General features: G+C 40.2%; 2 protein-coding genes across 3 annotated transcripts in view; one reads left to right on the top strand and one right to left on the bottom strand.

Annotated features, from left to right (window-relative positions):
* maea (macrophage erythroblast attacher, E3 ubiquitin ligase) overlaps positions 1-19,049 on the bottom strand; it is a 99,610-nt gene that overhangs the window by 24,688 nt on the left and 55,873 nt on the right. The window lies entirely within an intron of this gene.
* The window catches only part of LOC120566377 (C-terminal-binding protein 1), a 29,909-nt gene continuing 14,077 nt past the window's right edge, over positions 3,218-19,049 (top strand). Inside the window, exons 1-3 of one of the 2 annotated variants that reach the window (XM_039812769.1) lie at positions 3,218-3,467; positions 12,881-13,035; positions 14,992-15,136. In XM_039812769.1, coding sequence (XP_039668703.1) covers positions 3,428-3,467; positions 12,881-13,035; positions 14,992-15,136 — 340 coding nt within the window. In that variant the 5' untranslated portion in view covers positions 3,218-3,427. The remainder of the gene's footprint in view (positions 3,468-12,880; positions 13,036-14,991; positions 15,137-19,049) is intronic. The other variant, XM_039812768.1, reaches the window with a different exon arrangement.

Raw genomic sequence — 19,049 nt, 5'->3', positions numbered from 1 at the left:
GCTTGTACGTCTTAAGATAGTGTCATGGGTCGGGCCAGCAGTAATTTCCACACACAACTGAATTTGGTATATTATTACACACAAAATGGTGGAATTGTGAACAAAAGGCTCAGCCTTTAGTATTATTAATATTATTATAGTGTTAAGGCTATTTAACATTCACTGTCTCCCAATATGGTATCACCTGCAGCTGGTCAAAAATATTATTGTTTTGTTTTTTTGGACACCATGTTTAGCTTTAACTCCACAGTTATATTAGTTTCAGTGTTTACTTCTCGTTATGAGGAATGATTGAGTCATGTCCTCTCCCACCGTGTCTGCCCAATCTGGTGTGGACATCATTAAATTATTAGGCATAATTCCCATCAGATGTCTCTACTCTCTGACTCGGTGCCATTGTGATTGAGGTACGAGATGGTGACGAACCGAACAGCTGTAGATTCCAGATGGATTATTTTATCAAAGAAAAAAGCCGGGGCTTCAAGCTATCTACTCTTTAAAAGGAGCCAGAATTTCCACAAACGGCCCTGCTCCAGTGTCTAAATAAAGCAAAAAAACAAGGAGCAGCATGTTGCTCATTTTCTTTTGAAGATGAAAACAGTTCGCCCATTGCCTGTCTGTGACATTTGCCAATAGTGAGGATGTGACGTAACAATCATTCCTGTTAAACTAGGTTAGGCCCTGGCAGTTAGGGGGGTGTCTGAGGCTGCTTATATCACTGTGGTTATCAAGTGGCCAAGTGTAGATGAGAGTAACATCAGCGCTGCAGCAATAGAAAGAGTCTGAGTAGGTGATAGGTGTTGATATGGAGAGTTTAAAGTGATTTAATGGTACAAAGGTTAAAAGTATCTGATTAAAAACACTGTCTTCCATATTTAGTTGCATAATAGGAGAAGACAAAACCCATGACACATCATTGACAACACTATGCTGTGTGATCTACATTTAACCGTTCATGAATATAATTTTTTATGGGAAATAAGAATCTGTAGAAATGAATTTGGTTCTCGGATCAAACAGAGAACATGCTACCTGTTGCAAACCACAGAAGTAATGAGATGGTGTGTGAGAGTGAAGGCCGATTTATGCCTCTGCATTAAATTGACGCCGTGGCTAAGTACATAGGTACGTGGAGGCATGTCCCCTACGCCGGACCCTACACCGTAGCCTGACGGGCACCTTTCAAAAAATGTGACTACACGTCGCTTGGCAGCGTTGCTTTCCCCCCTACTCATTTCCGTGTTCTCCTTCTCCATAAACAACATGAAATCAAGGAGAGGGTTAACTTTCCCAACGTGGTCAGAAAACACAGGTCTCCACCTCCAAAATCGGTACTCGCTCTGAAGCTAATCACCGTCACTCTCTCACTCGTTCTACCACCCACTCCCCATGCACACACATGCCGGCCCTGCTATTCTCTTAAAGCAACATGACATCATGACTTTGCGTAAATATATACGCCACTTTCAGAAAGCCAAATGGCGTGTTATTTTACGCCATTTTCAGCTATCCAGGTGTATGATACACGCTGGAAACAGCTGATGTAAACAGACCCACCACGTGGCCTCGCCACGTTGCGCGTTATCGCGAGAACGCGACGTACTATCGCGAGAACAACGCCACACGCCTGGCAAGAAAAAAAAAAATGGTTGAGTTTAGGAAAAGAACACAGGGAAAGGCTTTAGTAACAAAACGGTGACAAAAACACGGAAAATAACGACTAAAACACGCTTACGACAACAACAAATGGTTGGGTTTAGGAAAGAAACATTGGGTAAGGCTTATTAAAAACAAAACATTAAAAACGGCCGAAAAATCGCCACACGCGAGGCGCGAACCTGGCTCCCCCAGGTGAAAGTCCGGTGTTTTACCCATCCGCCACCCCAATCTACCTCCTTCCTTTATACCACTCGCTACGGTGGAAATGGTGGCCGATTTGCGTTGATATACACGCAAAAATGCGATTATGCGTCTTCATAACACGCAAAAACGGAATACAAATTGGTGTGTGACACGCCAATGACACGCCAATTCATCAACGCACATAGTATTAACTTCCGGCCACTTACGTAGGCTTCGGCGAAAGCTCTACGTGGAGCCTCCACAGAACCATATATCAAGCTTGAGTGTGAAAAAAATAGTATGTAATCATAAAAATGAATTAGACTATTGTCTTACTCAAAGTTTAAGTACCTGCTGAGAAGGTTTTTTTTTCAGTCTGACACTTTCTTTTACAAGATAAACTTATCAAGAACTCCACGTGTTGTTTGTCACGCAAAATTATAATCAGTATAGTCAGGAACAGTTTTGTCCAGTTCTGTAGCAAGGAATAAGAGTTTTGCATGGTTTTCATTATGATATCACAAAGTACTATAAATTGCAAAGTTGCATTTAAACATTGAACTAGAATATGATCAGAAGTAGATTTTACAATTTACAGCGTAGAATATAATTAAAAAAAAGTAATAAACCTGTATTCATGCGTGACATTGGTACAAGTATTTGTATGAAAATAGGTTGCAAATGCAGCACATTTACCCCTGTAGAAATTGTGGATTCATGAAAATCTTCCAATACAATGTTTTATTTAGTATTGTGAATTTAGCAAGTTTACAGTTAGTAAGTTTATTTTCAAGTTTAAATGTCCTGAAAGAACGCCAGCACACTTGGATCTCAGATCAGAATATGTATAATTGCAGAAGTAAACTCATAAAGTAAAATTAGAAACCAGCAGTTACGTTTGGTTGGGGAAACACACACTGACTAAAGTGTCGTAACATGTTCCCACTTGTTACAATAAATCTTTATAATTGTTTTCCTTTTGTCAAATAGAACAAGTTTCCCCCTCTTGCTACATACTTGTAATTGCATAACTCATTTTTCTTTTCTTTTTTTATCCCTGTCGTCTTTCAGGAAACAAAAGATGAATTTTGGCCAGCGTAAGCTCCTCCCCATTCCTGCTTACCCCCCCCCCCCATCTCTTTTACACTCTCTTGTCCGCCCGTAAATGCAGCAGTTCTTGCATTCAGTATGCGTGCACGTTTCTTTTTAGTGACATAGACAGAGGCAGAGACAGAAAGACTTGAGAGATTTGCTGTAGTAGAAAGTGAGAAAGGGAGGGGAGGGAGGTAGCTAGAGACGCCAGGGAGAGAAGGAGGGAGGGGTAAGACAGATAGAGAGAGCGGGCGAGCAAAGGGGACAGAAGGGAGGGAAAAGAGAGAGAGAGAGAAGAGGGGGAGAGAGAGAGCGAGAGAGAGAGAGAAGAGGGGGAGCACATGTGTATGCTTGTCACTAAGGGGCTGGGAGAAGGACTAAGGGAAGCGAGGTAGCTGGCCACAGCCGCCATATGCTGACTGGATTCCTGTTCATGTCTGCTGTGTGAAGACTGTAGGTTTCTGTTGTGTGCTGGCCAGCTGGGGAACACACCATGGGAAGCTCACATCTCCTCAACAAAGGCATGCCTCTAGGTAAACAACTAGCACTCTGCTTTTATGTGGGAACTGTGTGTGTGTGTGTATCTGTGCCAATATTTATGAACTCAGTGTACATTATTCTGCCTTCCTCTTCCCCTCCCCCTTCTCTCTCTTCCTCTCCCTTTTTCCGTTTCCTCCTCCTCCTCCCTCTTCTTAATTCTCGCTCACTCTATTATCTTTTTTATCGCTCAGCCTCTCTCTGAATGGTTAGCCTTTTCTCTGGCTCCCAGTGTGTGTGTGTGTGTGTGTGTGTGTGTGTGTGTGTGTGTGTGTGTGTGAAGAGGCAAATCTCTGCTATTGAAGGCTGCTTGAACACCTCCATTTGTGGCGACAGAAATAGATCTGTCTCTCCTTCGAGGGCTAGCAAGGACATGACACATATTTCCCTTTCATTGTGCTTCTTCTACGGCGAGTGATTGCCTTGACACACACACACACACACACACACACACACACACACACACACACACACACACACACACACACACACACACACACAAGTATACACATGCATGCACACAGCCGGATTCACACGCAGGTGAGTGATTGTACTTATAATAGGGGCTGGAAGAAAAATGGAATCAAGGTAGGGCTGCTGAGGAATAAGGAGGGGGGGTTTGGGTGTGGAGCAGGAAGAGGAGGGTGTAAGGATAAATGATCATCAACCCTAAAGATGAATCACTGTATCTGTGGTCACCTAAATCTGGGTTTGTGAAGTCGTTTCTCCCAAAAGAAACTGTAGGGATTGTAATCTGTGATGTCATCAACAGGCTGCGGGCTGTGTCTCTTGATGACATCAAAGAATATGTTGCAGCTCTGATCTTTTTCTTTTCCCTTTTTTTCTTGTACTTACTTGCTTGCTTCGGGAGCTATCCCCACATCCGCCCACACTATGCCCTAACGGCTAGAAGAATCCAAGGTCACAGGAATAACGACTAAGAATTATGGTTCAGGGAGGATTGCCCTTTTTAAGATGCTCGTGCACAAATCACTGCCGGTCAATAATTGTGAAACTCATCTGGTCATAGGATCAGTTTCGGCACACAGCAGAGATCGTTGAACCTTTCAGGGCTGATTTCAAATCAGCTTGTTGTCCCTGGTGATTGATGGGTGCGTTGATTCATGTCTAATCTGATTAGAAAGGCCTCGATGACTGACACAAACACTCGCCAGTCACTCTCCCCTAATCGCTTATATAAATCGTATTTGCTAAAAAAAAATACTAAAATGTAATCCAAGTGCTCAGTTGGAGACTTTTGTATGAATTTAATATTGGATGATTTTACAAAGTGATTAACAGGTAACAAGTAATGTGATTGTGCTTAATAGCTCCAGGCAGTTTCCACCAGAAGGTTCCATATACTGTAGACACTTTATTATGTCAAAGGAGGAACTGAAGCAAACTGCTCATGTTGTGACATGACCAATTTAGAGAAACCCACAACCCCCACACACACCAACAACACCAACACTTGAAAGTACTATTAATTTACGTCATGAAACACACCTGCATGATGGTGCAGTGGATTATTTGTTGTCTTGTCTTTAAGATAAAAAACTTTTCATAAGCCTTACATATCCAAAACACTACAAGTCTATTGTGAGAATGTTAAATAGTTTCTTTTGTTATAAATGTGTGCCTACTATTTTATAATACAGAATTTTTATATAACATTGCTCACATTTTAATTTTAACTACAACTCCATTACAAATGAGCATTCTGAATTGAGCATTTAAAATAAACTGACACTCATAAGTCTGACTATTTTAAAATAAAAAAGACACATAAAAAATTAATAATAAACAAAAAAAAAAATAAAAAAAATTTTTTGCCCAACAAAAAAAATTTACCCCCAACAACCAAAAAAAGTTTTTTTTTTTTTTTTAAAACCCCACAAAAAAAGCTTGAGTAAAGCTTCGACGGAAGCAGCAGTAAAATATCTACCAGCTGCTACTGAGAGGCTGGGTATTTTAAGGCATGACATATGCACTGATAGTTAGCCAATATTATTAGTTACACTTGGACACTATTCAAAAAGGAAAATGTATTGAGGAGCATGACAGTTATTTGTAGTTGTTATTAATTTATATGTCAGCATAGTCAGTGGAGTCTGTTTAGAGACAACTTGCTCAGCTGTTATCCCTGTAGCAGGCGCTTAGAGACTGCAGCCTGCAAGCTGGCACATCTTTGCTATTGATGTCATCAGACATAAATTTACATCCATTGGTCTGCCCTACAATGATTTAACTGTAATATTTTATTCATCTATCATTTTAAACAGTGAGTCTCATTGTTTAAAATCAGCACCTTGTTTTTTCATCAAAGATCTGAAAAGAATATAAATGTGGTAGACTAAATGTGTACAGTTTGTACATCTGCTACTGCTGACTGACTGTGGAGCTGCTGTGATCACATATAGATAAGTGAGTAGAGTATAAAATAAATCTCATCTAGGCATCCCAATCCTCTCAACTATAAGTTATTCATATTCACAGTAATAAACAGCCATACTGACTAATAAATGGAACAAGTATGTAAAATTAAAAACTTTTTTTTTCATTTTGATGAGGAACCGACTTAAAGACCCCCTGTGGGTCCTTGGACGCCAGTTTGGGACCCCTTAATTTATAATACAATAGATGCCTCATAGCCTTAATAATCCATTAATGTGCCACATTTGTTCCGGAGTAACTGACCCCAATCCAATTGAGCCTTCAAAATGATTGTGACTTTCTTCAGCATATTAACAGTTAATCCACTATAACAGGCAGATGGCTATTCAATAATCCAGTTAAAGCATGTATTTAATAGTAGTAGTTCATATAGGGCAAGTCTTGTTTAAGACTTTGCTTCTCAACCTTTTTGGTTCATCACATCTCACAAATTAGCAGTGCCTACTGGTGACACCCATCACACTTGATATGTAGAGTGGTGAAGTGCCATTTTCCTCTTTTCAGAATCAGAAGCTTAGAGGTTGAAAAAAAAAAAAATATATATATATATATATATATGTATCACTCAAAATCTAATGAAATTAGTCTGTATTTTTAACGGAAATTATGTGTTTTCTCACCACATGAAAAGGCTGCAGCATATCCAGCCTGCAATGTTGTCTGTGATTCTCATGGTATCTGATTCAGTGCGGGGCTGTGTGGGGGCCAGCTGCTAACTGTATAGCTTTATTGATCTAGACCTATGTAGTTACATAGGTATACATCTGAACAGTGTGTTTTCAAAGCATAGCTGGTCTCTAGTCACCTTCTTTCTAACAAAAAAAATGCAAGTAGAACTGCTTTAAAACTGAGAGCTCAGTAAATATTCAAAGAGGTGAATTAACAGTACACCTGGAACTGAAATCTGCATATTCAAACTTTGACTCTGAGTTGGTCCCCACAACTAAGCTGCTGCCAAAAATGGTTGCTGGTATACCCTGAGTTGTTTATCTCCTTGTCTGTTTTGCTGCTTGTGTCTTTAGTGCTGAGAACAAAAAGCTGACAAACCTTGAACTGGTTTGCTGATACAGTACCTGCAAATTAAGACCTTGTATTGTGTGTGTGTGTGTGTGTGTGTGTGTGTGTGTGTGTGTGTGTGTGTGTGTGTGTGTGTGTGTGTGTGTGTGTGTGTGTGTGTGTGTGTCTGTGTAAACCAGTCTGTGTGTGTGTGTGTGTGTGTGTGCTAAAGTGTGGGTGGAGAGAGACAAAAAGAAAGAACAAAAGACAGCAGAAACATCATACTACCTGAACACTTTGAACCCAGATGTTCAGGCGTTTTCAAGCACATAAATACAGCGATGACATAAAAACGTGGCTTTTCTTATCGCTAGAGAGATGGACGGGACAGGAGAAAAGAAGGGAAATGGCAAAGGGAGATAAAGAAAGTCTTGTGTAAACAAGACTGAAATGAGAGATGGAGATCTGAAAATGAATCGACAAAAGAGAAGAAGGGATGGCGAGATCAACGCTGAGAGGGTGACAGACGAGGATACAGGGGCTTTTTCACCACGCCATGTTACTGCACGGCAGAAGAGCCAGTGACATTCTAAATCAGCCGTGCTGTGGCTACAGTTACAGGCAGCTGACTGATCACAGGTGCCGACAGCAAACACTCTCCTCTCTCCTCTTTTCTGCACAGCGAAAAATACAAACACTGTATCTGAAATGTGAATGTGTCATGTTGCAGACGTTCACTTTCAGTTAACTCAGAAAGGGGCCGGAAAGATATTTGATTCAGGAAGCTTTGATCGTAATATTTCAAAAGGCCTGTATGTCATGAACTAGGGGATCTTGGAAATTTTTGCCTGACAAATGACTTCAAGCTAGTTCTTTGAGAAAACAATACTTTGACTAATTGATTAATTGACTTATTGTTTCAGCTCAACAGTTTTTTTTTTTATAGTTCAATGTTTGTTATACCAAACTAGACCCCCAGATGCTCTGGAAATGAAACCCCTTGTTATTACAGTGGGTGGTTTCACACACTTGTTGTTGTGGTTCTTTAGTGTCGGTCAAAATCACCGACTCACAGCTTGTTTTGGCAGATCACTCTCTATTAAGGCCGGCAGACTACCCAGTGACCTGCACATTTAAAACATGAAAATCGCAGATCTTTGACATTGTCTCTGTCGACTGACAGTCTGAAAACATTGTCTCGTTCCTCTGGGACAAAAAATCCAGCTGTTCACGTGAGCTGTTCAGTGACAGCTGGATACAGGCAGGCTGCTGGGCTTTCCCACTGGCTTGCATGAGTCAGTCCCAGCAGTCATTGGCAGATGCTTTTTCCATCTCTAAATGTCAGTCAAACGACTTTAGCATAATTTTGGTCCGATTACAAATTTCCTGAGGGACGTAGTTTGCATATTGTGGGTGTCATTTAGAGTCCCAGGGTCCTTAAGCACATATTGCTAAAGCAGAGCTGTTACCATGCAGATGATCATTTATTTGCGTGAACTATTTTCACCAAATTATTTTCCATCCCATTTTTTATGTTGCCGTGGCTGCAAATCACTACGGCTACATTGCCTCAAAATGTTAACCTAATACAGGGTTTTAGATTTTAGGAACTCAGAAGAGTAAAGTCTAAGCAATTATTTCTTATAATGAAGAATGTAATGAGTGTTTAATGTGGCAAGAAAGCCAGAAAATATATTAAATAAAAGAGACCGGGAGATAATGGCCATTTGATTTGATTTAGCAATTGATAGCGTGCATTGTTACTCACAGTGTTGTGCTGATGTTGTGTATGTGTGTGTGTGTGTGTGTGTGTGTGTGTGTGTGTGTGTCGGGGAGACAGAGATAGAATGGATGGGTGTTTTATTAGATAGTAGTACTCAGCAGTCAGTAGTGCTGGTCCTCCCAAGGTCATGCTTGGTGCTGGAATGAGAGCTATTTCCTCCCTCACTCAGACCGAGTGTGAGTTGGAGAAATGTCTGCAATCTCTGTTACTTTCCAAAAACACCACTCTGCTTCACAACTCATTAGACCGACCAGATTTCCTTATTTTGTGCAAATGAACATCATTGCCTACTTGATTACACATGAAATCACTAAATCACGCTTTATTCCCATTATTTTCTGCTTAAATGAAACCTTTAAAAAATAAAGTCTGTAGGCCAAAATACAGTAGAGTGCCTACAGGCGAGCATGCTACTTATGATTACATCGGAGTTACAATGACAGTTGTGTTGAAGGCCTGAGAGTACTTTTTGCTGTTGTTGAATCCAATTCCAATTTGTATTGATGTGTAAGTGCAATGGCCTCCAGGCAAATCCTATTATGGAAAGCTAATGTTTTGCCAGCTCACATAAGGCACTGTGAGCAGGATTTGAGTTTCACCTTATTGGTCTTACTGTGCTGTGGGGGCTGCTTCATCAGATCAGGTTTCATGCTGTAATCTGACGATGAGGATAAGAAGACAATACAGAAATTGAGCAATGGATTGTGCCAAGCTGTGGTCTGTCTTTGCTTCTCTGCAGCATCTGAGTGCTGCAAAATAATAGTGTTCTATTATCCTTTAGTTTTTTTTAACAGTGGAAGCACACAGGGACTGCTTTTATCTTCATACACTAAGGTTCAAGTTGTCAGTACTACAAAATGCTGTAAGCAAAACCAGGATTTTAGACATTTAGCTCACACTGTTACCCTTAACAAAGATACAATACAGGTGCTTATAATAAGTATATAGATACATTTCTAAGTTGCTAATGAGGGTCAAACCTGTAAATTTCGGCAACTAAAACAACATGCAACCACCGCCTCCACCTACAACTACTAATTTAGGTGCAAATATCAGTGTTAAATTCACAATTCTAAATGTATGTATCAATACTCCATGGTTACAGTCACATGACTCTTTGTATACTCTCCCACGCTCTGCTCTACTGCTGCCTGATACATGCAGGAAGTATGTGCATGCAGGTTTAAAAATAGCTCATAATTGTAAATTAGCAGTGAGGTATTTTAAAAGTATTCTCACCCAAAAAAAGTACATCAAATCTAAATACTGACGTTTCAATATTTAAACTATATAACATAAAGATTCTGAATACATTTCTATTATAGCCAAACCCCTGAACACTGCAGCACACTGGAGCATGAACCATACATGGATGTACAGTAAGCACTGTATGCATTATTTCCCCATGCATGCACATTGACTCACTGAAAAACAGAGAAAACCACTGAGAGTCTGTTTAAAATTTTTTTTTTTTTTTTAAAATCACCCCATTTGCAAGTCTGAGCTAAATCTTTTTAGATTTTACTTTCGACAAGAAAGAGGAAGATCATCCATCTACATCTGTCCTGGGAAGTTTATTGCATGCTATTTTTTTCAGTACCTCCCTCCTTGTTATTCATGTTATTCATGCAGAAGTTATACTTTATATATCTATATTCAGTCCTGGGAGGTGCCCAGTACAGCACAGTCCCCACCTTCTGGTCACTGAGCTGCACCACCGGAGCAGATATAAGGAAAATTGCCTAAAAATAACAGCGACTAGTAACTGGCTAAATGTAGATGATGTGACATAATGTCCATGCAACAACAATTATTTGATCAACTGTAAAACATGTTGCTATTTAAAACACTGATGCCAAGTCTCCAAAATCAGAAAGTAGTGGCGTCTCGCTAAACTATTTTGCACCAATGCTTAACCGTCATACAAGAAGAAATCGATCGATTGCAGACAGATTCAAATGTCTCTTTCTCAGTCAACCACAATTCATGTTGCATTTGCAAAAGAGATTTAATAAACAGAAAATCCCTGTGCATTTTTATCATTGTAAATGCATCACGTTAACACCTCTTTTCTGAAAACTGTGAAAGGGCATTCAGAGAAGTGTGAACTCAGTAAATTAAGTAGAAATATACAATAGATGAAGTACAAGAAAACCAATAAAGTACAAAGCTTCATGACAAAAACACAACTGGAAAGCACTGGAAATCAGATATAAATATGCTATATGATGTATGATATGCTATGCTATATGATATATGCTGGTAGAAAGGGTATGATTCCGGAAAGGATTTTTCCTTTAATTTATATGGCTCAGGGGCTACTTAATGATAGCTGAGTGTTTCTCAGTTACCCTGCCCAGGTTTTTCAATCTAATTTGGGGGTTTGGAGCTGCCAAGCTTCTGTCTACAAGTCTGATTTTCAGGGATCCTTGGCATTCAAAAGAATGCAGAGGCCGTAGAATGCCGATTTTGAAATGACTGGTTTAATGATTTGGCTACTTTCTCAAGATGTTAGCCCATGCAACTGGAAAACCGTCTCAAACTGAGGGAATGCCAATTGTGTATTCATCTCGCAATTTCTTTTTTACGGGGGAATATTTTGAGTGAAATGACAGACGGGGTTGCTGATATGAGATGTCAGCCTGCACGTCTCAGAAGGAGAAAAAAGTCAGGGATGAGTGATGGGTACAGTCAGCATCAGCAATAACAGGCATAACTCTTTGCACATCAAGGAGACCCAATTGCATACACTGCCTTAGATTTCCCTTTAAATCTACATCTGTCTGTCTTTCAGATGTCTTTGTTCTCAGTCTATGTCCGTCAGTGATCTGGAATGATTAACCCTTCAGTTACCTGAAAGGAGAGATAAACCAAGAGATCCAAGCAAATTGCAGTAGGAGGAAATAGAAGGAAAACTAATAAATGCAACTCCCATGGACCACTGCTCTTGTTAAACCTCAGCAACAGCCCACTAGTGGGGCCGTCAGGCATATCTGCCTTGTTAAATGCCACTTATCCTCCTTTGAGGCCTGGCAGCACTCTCAGGGTAATGGTTTAATCTGAAGAGATGATTTAATAAAACGTGAAAGCGGTTCACTCTTTTATCTACAGATTTCAGTTATATTTAAAATACTGGCTGTCTCTCATGATACATACTGTATCTTACCATCTCCTGAACTGCTGTACCTTCTAACCCATATCTACCGACTTATCATTTTCAGTGGTGGTTTTCATTTTGATGGTTTTTGAGCTGTTGAAATATCAAATTTTTGTTGCATGTTGTCATAATTTAACATTCAATTTCAAACAAGATATTCCACATAAAAGACAAATGAGACATAATCTAAAGCTTCAGGCTGCATGCTCAGTTATGTTCTGGTCAAGTCTGACTTTTCTAAAGTAAGTGGCTCTCAGAGTCCCTTTCAGGGGTGCACAGAGGCAAGCACTTACATTTTCCATGAATATATGACTACGTAATTAAAACAATCTGAACAGGATGAAATACGAAAGTATGCTTCTCATTATGATTGTGTTTTTTGCTTCCTTATCTTAGTTCTACAGGGATATCCTGAACGTTTGAGGGCACTTTTCGCGGGCATGTTTTTGTTATATTTTCTACCAGCATACCCACCTCATCCATGTTCCTAATTACTGGCTGTTTCAAAGAGTCTGCAAACTTCATCAAAAAGTTTGTAATAAGTAAACTGGAGCAATAAAACGTTTTAAAAGTTAAGGAGAAAAACAGCTGTGAAAAACGACCAGTTAATCTTGGAGATTTTTTATCCTCCATGCTTTCTGTTACACAGTTGTCATAGCAACTGTATCAGCCTGGAGCAAAAAACATTATGGGATGCAGATGAAGCAGGACATCGTCTGTACCCAGGAGAAATAGCATATCATCTTCAGTTTTAGATTTCATAACTGACAACAAGAAATGCTGGAAGATATGAGCCTGCAAATTAATGTATGCCTGTAATAATAAATTCCCTCCCCCCCCCGCCCCCAATACAAGACTTCTAATTACTCTGTGGGAGATTTCTGTTGTGCAGGTGTAAAAATATGCTGATAAAATGTAATTCTACACTGCCTCTGACAATGAAGACTTGTATTTGTATTTTCCATCTTCTTCATTGCCCATCTGACACTTTTTCTTTCTTTTTCTTTTTTGTGTAGGCATCAGGCCACCCATTATGAATGGGCCCATGCATCCGCGCCCACTGGTGGCGCTGCTGGACGGGCGAGACTGCACTGTGGAGATGCCCATCCTGAAAGACGTAGCAACCGTGGCCTTTTGTGATGCTCAGTCTACACAGGAGATCCACGAGAAGGTAACACACTTAACTAGATCATGTACACACATGTATCCACGGTAAGTAAGATCATAACCTGCCCCGGGAATATTGTTATCTTGATGTATTCAAATAATCATCACAATCATATAAGGGGTAAGGGATTCAACAAGCAGTTCCATAAAGCTTTTACCTTTGCTGTAATTGATAGATGATAGTATAGATAGATGTTTTTTTATTTAACATCTGGTGCTGCTAAAAATTATCTGGAAAAGGAAGTGAGTATGTTTTACATTTTAGAGAGCAACATTAATTTGCATGAAATGAACAATGGTAGAAGTGGGTTTTTAACATGAGCAGCAGTGCTCATCACAGTTGAATCAATGTGATATCATGACTTAGTAAAAGTAAAAAACATAACATCCAAGGCTGACAAAAATTTAACAATAGCAACCACTCAGGCTTCATTTTGAAGCCAACTCAGAAAGATGTACTTGCTCTAATGGCAAAAGGCTAAAGCTTGATAACAATAGAAATAATGATATATTTCAATCATGTGTAGTTTTAGAACTGCATCAAATAAATATTAATACATCGGACGTGTAATAAATCTCCCGTGCTCCTCTCTGGGTACATTTTGGGATGTGGCTTGGTTTACAAATCAACATACAACCCACGGTTGTATAATAGCTTAATCTAAGCTCCATGTTAGTGCACAAATTTAGATTTGGAACCAAGCCGAGAATTCATGATTTTACTAAGTATATTTAACCATCAACCAACCAAAACAATCTGTTTCCACAATTAAGGGCTGCAAATCCATCCGTGTGCTCCAGCCCCTTCTTTTTCCTTGTATATTTATTAACCATCTATATCATATATAAGAAGTTACCTTATTAAAACAATATTGGCTGTGCATTAAGGATGTGCAGAACTTTAGTACTAGTTGCAGAAATGCAAATCACATTTAAAAAAAAAGAAAATCAAAAGAAAAAAACACCATAACTAAGAAAAAGAAAAGTAAAAGAAAAATAAGAAAAATAAGAAAAGAAAATGAAAGAAGAGAGCAAACTTAAAATGTGGGTCAGGCTCAGATCTTGCCACAGCCACTATGGATTGTAAGTAGCTTTGTATGTCTGGCAGGGTTACGTCTCGTTCTGGGTGTCTGCCAGGCACACTCTCTCTGTGAGCGTGCTCAGTAGGCCACAGCGTGGAAGAAACAGATGGCTCACCCTCACTCACTATCTTTCTCTCTGGCTCTCTAGTAAACAGCCACCTCATTGTGTAATTAAAAGGGCTTCTTTATTGTAATTGAACCCCATGTCATTTTCATCCTCTCTAACACACACGAGGAGGAGGTCTGGCAACGTTAGAAAAAGATGGTAAGATTAACTGAGAACCAATTAAAAGATGACTTAACTGGTTTCCACACACATCACATATTCCTTTTCTATGAGATGATACATTTTTGATCTGCTTTTGAGTCATTATATTTCATATTTCAATTAAAACAACAAACGGTCCTCCTGATTAGGAGCCAGTGAGGATCCCATGTGAGTAAGATTCCTGTTGATATGAGGCAGTTTTGTTAGATGCAGAGACACCTTCTCTCGATTCCTGTGGTTACGAAAATTTTGTTTCCATGGTAATATTCAGGAAAAGCGGTCATTCCATGCTGGCAGGGATATTAAAAGAACAGGATGTGAGATTGATATAAACAGCATTTCCTGGCGAAAAAAAAAACCCTAATTTGAAGAATACTGAGTTTATGGAAACACTGTGACTGTGAACTCAAAGTAATTTCCAGGAAGCTGCACTCAACTTCTGCTCACACCTACACAAACAAATGCTTATGACTCAACCTTTATATTTTGTCCATGTTTACTGTTCTGCACTCAAAGCACAATCCTATTATTCTGCAAACACACAGGATAAGTAAGGCTGCACAAACTTAGATGTTTCACATATTGCTATATATCTATGATTTGTGTGCAGGTGCTGAATGAAGCTGTAGGAGCTCTGATGTACCACACCATTACTCTGATGAGAGAAGACCTAGAAAAGTTTAAAGCTCTGCGCATCATCGTCCGCATCGGTAGTGGCTATGACAACATTGACATCAAATCTGCCGGGGAACTGGGTGAGAACACACGCACGCACGCACGCACGCACGCACGCACACACACACACACACACACACACACACACACACACACACACACACACACACACACACACACACACACACACACACACACACACACACACACACACACACACACACACACACACACACACACACACACACACAGTGAGACGACTCTGTACTGGCCATGTGCTGCACCTTTCTGCTTAACTGTTACTATGTCAATATGTGATAAGTACATATAGATCATCCTTTAACACCACCATTCATCAATGTATCTCTGTCGATCATTTGTTTCTGGTGCCCTATAGCTACTGCTTTAGCCTACATGGTGTTATAGTAATATGGGTCACCAGTATTAATAAAATGTAGATATTGTAGTCATGTTTATGTTTAAGTTTGGAACTATTTTAGAGGAGGGCAACCATATATACCGGCCAAAAGTTTGGACACACCTTCTCATTCAATGCGTTTCCTTTATTTTCATGACTATTTACATTGTAGATTCTCACTGAAGGCATCAAAACTATGAATGAACACATATGGAATTATGTACTTAAAGGGGTGATAGAATGCAAAACCGATTTTACCCTGTCATAGTTGAATAACGACAGTTTGGTGGGTAAATAGGACATACATAGAAGCTCAAAATCCCACTGACACCCCTTTACTATGAAAATCTCATATTTTGAAACTGCCTCTGAAAACGGGCGAATCCCAACAAAGCTGAGTTGCTTACGCAAGCGTCTCAAAATCCGAACCTTTAAGAGAACAGTCACGCCCCAACATTTACATAGGCTACACAACTGACCTGAGATCAGGTAGTCTTCTGAATCTAGCTAGGTCACGCAGATCTCTGCTATTCCATTACAAAATTCACTTCTGAAACTTTTTTATGCGAGAAATCCACCATATAAAGCTCGAATATGGGCCGCTTTACGAAAATGGATGGCTAATTGCAAATTTTCTCCGACTGTGTGTCGGAGTTTAGTGCCGGTGTTGGTGCTGCCTGGGTTGCTACATCGCCGCCCTGACCGCAGTGTCAGCGAGCTTGTTACGCCCGCAATCTTTTACCACAGCCCGCAGGTTCCAGTTAATCTTATAATGGGTATGTGTGTTGAGTTATTTAAACAAACAATCGGGGAAATAAACGCCTCTTGTCCGCGAGTCTCATTGATAGATCCGCGGTGAGATGGAGTCCATCAATGAGAGCTAGCTAGCCTCCTCCTAACTCTGACATTCACAAAAATACATTCAATTGAAATCCGAAATCGGACAAGTGTTGGCTAAGCTTTGTAAGACCTTGAGGAACCTGTAATATTCATGCTGTGACGAAATTCAAACTGTAAATATACTTTAGTTATGCGAAAGTGAGCAAGCTGCGGTATTTCCCCATTGTAATGAATGGGACATATAGCAAGCAGCTGTTCGTCCTACAAAGACGCCTCGCGTTCATAAAAATGCCTTAAAATCAAATCGGACACAACGGTTAGCTTTATAAGACATTGGGGAATGATGTTGTATAAGTGGCGTGACGAAATTCAAACTGTAAATATAATTTAGTTATGGCGACAATGTAGCTAGCTAGCTGTGGTATTTCCCCATTGTAATTAATGGGACATATAGCAAGCAGCTGCTCGTCCTACAAAGACGCCTCGCGTTCATAAAAATGCCTTAAAATCAAATCGGACACAACGGTTAGCTTTATAAGACATTGGGGAATGAGTTGTATAAGTGGCGTGACGAAATTCAAACAGTAAATATAATTTAGTTATGGCGAAAGTGTAGCTAGCTAGCTGCGGTATTTCCCCATTGTAATGAATGGGACATATAGCAAGCAGCTGCTTGTCCTACAAAGACGCCTCGGTTTCATAAAAATGCCTTAAAATCAAATCGGACACAACGGTTAGCTTTATAAGACATTGGGGAATGATGTTGTATGAGTGGCGTGACGAAATTCAAACTGTAAATATAAGTTATCGACGCACAATGTAGCTAGCTAGCTCGGGTATTTCCCCATTGTAATGAATGGGACATATAGCAAGCAGCTGCTCGGTCCTACAAAGAGGGCCCGCGTTCATAAAAATGGCTTAAAATCAAATCGGACACAACGGTTAGCTTTATAAGACATTGGGGAATGTGTTGTATAAGTGGCGATCGAAATTCAAACAGTAAATATAATTTAGTTATGGCGAAAGTGTAGCTAGCTAGCTGCGTTATTTCCCCATTGTAATGAATGGGACATATAGCAAGCAGCTGCTTGTCCTACAAAGACGCCTCGCGTTCATAAAAATGCCTTAAAATCAAATTGGACACAACGGTTAGCTTTATAAGACATTGGGACATTCAAAACCGTAAATGTATTATTTATAGATATAGTTATGCCGGCAGCTGGCAGCGGAGCCCCGTATGCAGTATCCACAAAGGGTGACTTTGCCCTGGGTATGGAGCCCAGCAGGCTGTCGCTTTCTCGTCAGACTGTGTGGAGCTCCTAAAGTCCGACACGTCTTACCAAATTTGCAATTAGCCATCAATTTTTGTAAAACGGCCCATATTTGAGCTTTATATAGTTGATTTCTTGCTTAAAAAAGTCTCAGAAGTGAATTTGGTAATGAAACATTGCAGTGTCTGGAATATGAGATTCTGTCGCTTCTCTAATGTATGTGTATTGGGGATTCGCTCAACCAATCAGCGCGCGTCTCTAATGTCTGCGTATGGCAAGTCGCTCAACCAATCACCGCGCAGCTCATCTAAATATTCATGACCATACCATATTTGGAAGAAAAGCTCTTGTTACAAATAGGGCCAAAACACAGGGATGCATAAGGGCCAATAAAATATCAACCAGGCCATTTTCAGCCCAACCAATGTTACATACCCCATTAGGAGACCATAAGGAACAGTGTGAAATACCCTATATAATCATTCTATCACCCCTTTAACAAAAAAGTGTGAAATAACTGAAAACATGTCTTATATTTTAGATTCCTCAAAGTAGCCATCCTTTGCTTTTTTGATAGCACTGCAAACCCTTGGTGTTCTCTCAATGAGCTTCATGAGGTAGTCACCTGAAATGGTTTTCACTTCACAGGTTCTACCTTGTCAGGGTTAATTAGTGGAATTTTTTCCCTTATTAATGGGGTTGGGGCCATCAGTTGTGTTGTGCAGAAGTCAGGTTGATACACAGCCGACAGCCCTATTGGACAACTGTTAGAATTCATATTATGGCAAGAACCAATCAGCTAAGTAAAGAGAAATGAGTGGCCATCACTACTTTAACAAATGAAGGTCAGTCGCGGAAAATTGCGAAAACTTTGAATTTGTCCCCAAGTGCAGTCGCAAAAACCATCAAGCGCTACAACGAAACTGGCTTACATGAGGAACACCCCAGGAAAGGAAGACCAAGAGTCACCTCTGCTGCTGAGGATAAGTTCATCCGAGTCACCAGCCTCAGAAATCACAAGTTAACAGCAGCTCAGATTAGAGACCAGATGAATGCCACACAGAGTTCTAGCAGACCACACATCTCTAGAACAACTGTTAACAGGAGACTGCACGAATCAGGCCTTCATGGTCAAGTAGCTGCGCAATACTAACGAAAGCGAAGCAACCAGAAGAAGCAGATTTGTTTGGGCCAAGAAACACAAGGAATGGACATTAGACCAGTGGAAATCTGTGCTTTGGTCTGATGAGTCCAAATTTGAGATCTTTGGTTCCAACCGCCGTGTCTTTGTGCGACGCAGAAAGGGTGAACGGATGGATTCTACATGCCTGGTTCCCACCGTGAAGCATGGAGGAGGTGTGATGGTGTGGGGGTGCTTTGCTGGTGACACTGTTGGGGATTTATTCAAAATTGAAGGCATGCTAAACCAGCATGGCTACCACAGCATCCTGCAGCGACATGCCA

This window comes from Perca fluviatilis, chromosome 10, assembly GCF_010015445.1.
Source record: "Perca fluviatilis chromosome 10, GENO_Pfluv_1.0, whole genome shotgun sequence".
NCBI classification, from domain to species: Eukaryota; Metazoa; Chordata; class Actinopteri; order Perciformes; family Percidae; genus Perca; species Perca fluviatilis.
This window is presented reverse-complemented; position numbering and strand designations above follow the sequence as displayed.